General features: G+C 42.9%; 1 protein-coding gene across 1 annotated transcript in view; it reads right to left on the bottom strand.

Moving 5' to 3' along the window:
* The window catches only part of MLXIP (MLX interacting protein), a 39,884-nt gene extending 35,791 nt beyond the window's left edge, over nucleotides 1-4,093 (bottom strand). Inside the window, exon 1 of the mRNA XM_014547059.1 lies at nucleotides 4,056-4,093. Coding sequence (XP_014402545.1) covers nucleotides 4,056-4,078 — 23 coding nt within the window. The 5' untranslated portion in view covers nucleotides 4,079-4,093. The remainder of the gene's footprint in view (nucleotides 1-4,055) is intronic.
* Between the last annotated feature and the right edge of the window lie 443 nt (nucleotides 4,094-4,536).

Raw genomic sequence — 4,536 nt, 5'->3', positions numbered from 1 at the left:
CCTGCGGACTGAAAGGCCCCAGGTTCGATTCCGGTCAAGGGCATGTACCTTGGTTGCAGGCACATTTCCAGTGGGAGGTGTGCAGAAGGCAGCTGATCGATGCTTCTCTCTCATCGATGTTTCTAACTCTATATCCCTCTCCCTTCCTCTCTGTAAAAAAATCAATAAAATATTTTTTTTTTTCAAAAGAGGGGAAAAGGTCTTCTTAATAGGATTACCTTACAGAGGGGGCAAGTTGGAGAACCAATTTCTGAGTCAATTTTAATCTAGGGGAAATGCTTAGGGCAGGTCACTTTCCCAATCACTCTCATTTTCTGTACACAGAAGAGAGAGAATTATGAACTTTCTAGACACTGACATATTTAAGATCATTAACATCATATAGTTCTGTGCTTCCCAAGTCAGATTCCCTAAAGTTAATATTGAAAACCTGAACTGTTTTTGAAATATTTTTTTAAACAACAGCTTTATTGAAACATAATTTACACACCATGAAATTCACCCTTTGAAAGTGTTTGTTGGTGCCCTAACCAGTTTGGCTCAGTGGATAGAGCGTCGGCCTGCGGACTCAAGGGTCCCAGGTTTGATTCCAGTCAAGGGCATATACCTTGGTTGCGGGCACATCCCCAGTAGGGGGTGTGCAGGAGGTAGCTGATCGGTGTTTCTCTCTCATCTATGTTTCTAACTCTCTATCCCTCTCCCTCCCCCTCTGTAAAAAAATCAATAAAATATATTTTAAAAAATAAACTAAACTAAGAGTGTTTGTTGGTTTTAGTATATTCAGAGTTGTGCAGCTACTACCATTCTCTAATTTTAAAGCATTTTTATCACTCCCTTAAAAAAAAAAACATAAAAAAACACCATAACCATGCCTGGCTGGTGTGGCTCAGTGGTTGAATGTTGACCCATGAACCCGGAGGTCAGGGTTCGATTCCCAGTCAGGGCACATGCCCAGGTTGCGGGCTGGATCCCCAGTAGGGGTCGTGCAGGAGGCAGCCAATTGATGATTCTCTCTCATCACTGATGTTTCTATCCCTCTTTTGTTCTCCCTTCCTCTCTGAAATCAACAAAACATTTTTTTAAAAACACCCATAACAATTAGCAGTGACTGTATTCTCCCTTTCCCCTCTCCAGCCTCCCTCAGAGGCAAGTACTTGTGTGATTTTCTTCATCACCGGTTACTTACGTCTATCCTAGAACTTCATATAAGTGGAATTGTTGTATGCTCTTTTGGGTAAGGCTTGTTTCATTCAACATAATGTCTCTGAGATTCATCCATGTTGTTGCACATACCAGCAGTTTGTTCTTTCTTATTGCTCAATGCAACTTGTTTCTAAGGCAGTATCTCTCAAAAACAAAAGGTCTGTTAAGAAAAATAAGATCAGTAAACATGACTCTCTTCTCTCTTGCTTTTTTTTTTTTTTTTTTTTTTTTTTTTACAGTTAATGACACCATGACTTAGAGGGGCTAAGTGATATATTGTTAGTCAGTGGCACCACTGCACTGTCCTGTGTTGTCCAATCCAATCATCTTTCTACCACATCCATTGACACTTCCTAGTCTCACCGGTAAGGAAGTCCCTATCTGAATCGGGGAGAGAATTCTGTTACAGGAAATGGAAAGTCAATAACCAAGTAATGAAGGTAGTAGGCTTCCCTCAAAGACATGTCTGTCAATGAGTGGATAAACAAAAATGGCATACTAATGCAATGAAAGACTATTCATGAATAAAAAGGAATAAAATACTGACATGCATTGCATAGTGAGTTAATCCCAAAAACATGCTAAGTGAAAAAAGTCAGACATAAAAGGACACATATAATATGATTCCATTTATATGAAATGTCTAAAAAAGGCAAATCCACAGACACAGAAGGCGGATTAGTGGTTGTCTGGGGCTAAGGTGGGAATTGGGATTAACCACAAAAGGGCATGAGAGATTGTAGTGTGGTGATGGAATACAGTTCTAAAACTGGATTGTGACCACCGATTGTACAACTAAAAACTGAATGAACTGCCCTGACCGGTTTGGCTCAGTGGATAGAGCGTCGGCCTTCGGACTAAAGGGTCCCAGGTTCGATTTCGGTCAGGGGCATGTACCTTGGTTGCGGGCACATCCCCAGTGGGGAGTGTGCAGGAGGCAGCTGATCGGTGTTTCTCTCTCATCGATGATTCTGACTCTCTATCCCTCTCCCTTCCTCTCTGTAAAAAATCAATAAAATATATTTTTTAAAAAACTGAATGAACTTAAAATGAGTGCATTCTGTGATATGTAAATGATACCTCAATAAAGTTGTTAAACAACAACTTGTCTGTATAAGTGAATGAAAGAGTCCTGCTCTAAGGCAGAAGATCTGTTTAATAACTTAAAAAACAAAGGAGGCAACTTAAGAGACCCTACTACTCAACTAGAAAATAATTGTTTAAAACAAAAATCTAATATAATCATAAATGGTTTTAAGAATTCATTGCAAGTGTTTTGTTTTAATAAGTAAAAGAATTGTAAATTAGCTTTCTCTAAAGCTCAGTATTAAGCTATCTGGGTAGGTCCCATAAGACAAGGTAGTCCATTTGCAAATGGGTCAGTTACCCTGTGAGCATAGGACGAAGTTCTGTAGGTTTTTTTAAGCTAGATTATTGGGTAAATATCCAGAAACTAGGTTAATCCCCTTACTTTCTATATAAGGTGCTGCTTCTTGTTTCTATGACTGAGTTTGTCTCATAGTCACTGACCAAAAGAGGCCCAGGAGCTGCTTTCAGAAACAGTGGAAGTGTGCTGCCTCAGTCCCCATGTTTCCACTCCCCAGAGCAACTGCAACTCCACAAGCCTCTGTTCCCACCAGCAGTCTGGCTCTCTCTGCTGGCCCCTTATGAACTCTGACTTAGCTTTCCTCTTCACTGTTAGTGGGATGCTTTATGTTCACTTCTGAGACTCAAAAGCTAATGACAAGGAATTCTGCTTTTGGAATTTATTTTTCCAGATCGTGGACACTTTTCTGGAGCTACCAAAAAAAAACCCCTTGTACACTGCCTCCTTCCAGAAGAGTTTTCTGATGATGCAGTCTAACCCCGAATACATTAAGAATGCTAGATTTAGAGAAGTGTCTTTAGGGCATTCAAGACCAGCAATATTGCTCCACCACAACCAGCCCCAACTGAGTAAAAACACCATTCAGGATATAGGATAGTATGTATTTCACCAGAAAAAAAATCACTACTTTCTGAAAGCCAGCTCAAAACTCCAAAACTTCCCCTCCCCAATTATCCCCTTCATGAGGCATGACAGAGGGTTGGGAGGCTAGATGAGCAGCATGGACAGAAGAACCCAGGGTGGCTGGACTGGTCAGGCTAAGCGGAGAATTGTTCTGATAATAGTGAGGCTGTCACTGGGTCACCCCCTTGCAGCCTCTTCCCAGGGGAGCTGCCCCACCCACAGCTCCGTCTTTCAGGGTGGCCAGGCAGCCAAGTTTAGCATGCACAGCAGTGGTAGCCACGCAGCTGACTAAACCATCTCAGCTTTCTCATTCCAGTAATGGCTCCCAGGGCTTAGACCAAAACCTCAGAGTCATTGTTAATTTCTTTTTTTTTTTTTTCCTTTCATCCTGAATGTCCAATCCATCAGCGACTTCAAAACCCACCATGAATCATCCACTTTTCATCACCCACACTGCTACCATCCTCGTCTGAGAATGGTGCCAACAGACCCTCAGTGGTACCCGTTTCCACTCATGGCCTCCTATTGACTAGTCTCCAGAGTGGCCTAAACGAACCGTACTCCCCAGTGCAATGAGCATAATTTCCCAACTTATTACCAAGGCCAACAAGGCCCCTCCCCTCTTCAGTCATTCTGACTACTCACCCCTGCCCCCACATACCAGCCATGCTTTGCTGGCCCTTATTCTAGCCTTGGACTGTGCCACATTCATCCCACCTTAGGCCTTTGCCTAGGGTTCTTTCACTGCCTGGATGACTATCCACTCAGGTTTCAGTTCAAACCTGAAATGTCACCTCCTCAAAGAACTTCCGAGATCAGCGGAGATAAAGTATCCACTCACCTCCATCCCCTGTCACTTGCCATCTTCCCTCCTGCTATATGTTCTTTACTGCAGGAACAATAGAAATCTACTTTGCTTGCTGATTCTCCTACTAGAATATAAACCCCGTGAGGGGAGATGACTCATCTGTCCTGTTGACTACTGTATCCCCAAGAGCTGGAGCAGTGTCTGGCACACAATAGAGACCTGATTAATACTTCTGAAAAGAATAAGCACTTGTGCCAAGAGCAACCAGTCCAAAGACCATGGCTAGATGCACGCTCTGTGGCTGTGAGGGTCTACTCAGAGAGGGAGGGGCCAGCTAGTCTCCCCCTCAAACATTTGAATTGGAGGCTGAGGCTAATTTAATTAGACAACTGGCAAAGAGCACTGATGGTAATAGAAAGCTCGAAGCAAGGTCTGTGTGTGAAACACAGGCCACTGCAAGCTCCAGCCAGGCCGGGGCAGAAGTTCCCATAAGCAGAAGCTGTGAAGCAGAGAA

This window comes from Myotis brandtii, unplaced genomic scaffold (genome assembly GCF_000412655.1).
Source record: "Myotis brandtii unplaced genomic scaffold, ASM41265v1 scaffold463, whole genome shotgun sequence".
Classification (NCBI taxonomy): Eukaryota; Metazoa; Chordata; class Mammalia; order Chiroptera; family Vespertilionidae; genus Myotis; species Myotis brandtii.
The sequence above is the reverse complement of the archived record's forward strand: the minus strand, read 5'-3'. Positions and strand labels throughout refer to the sequence as shown.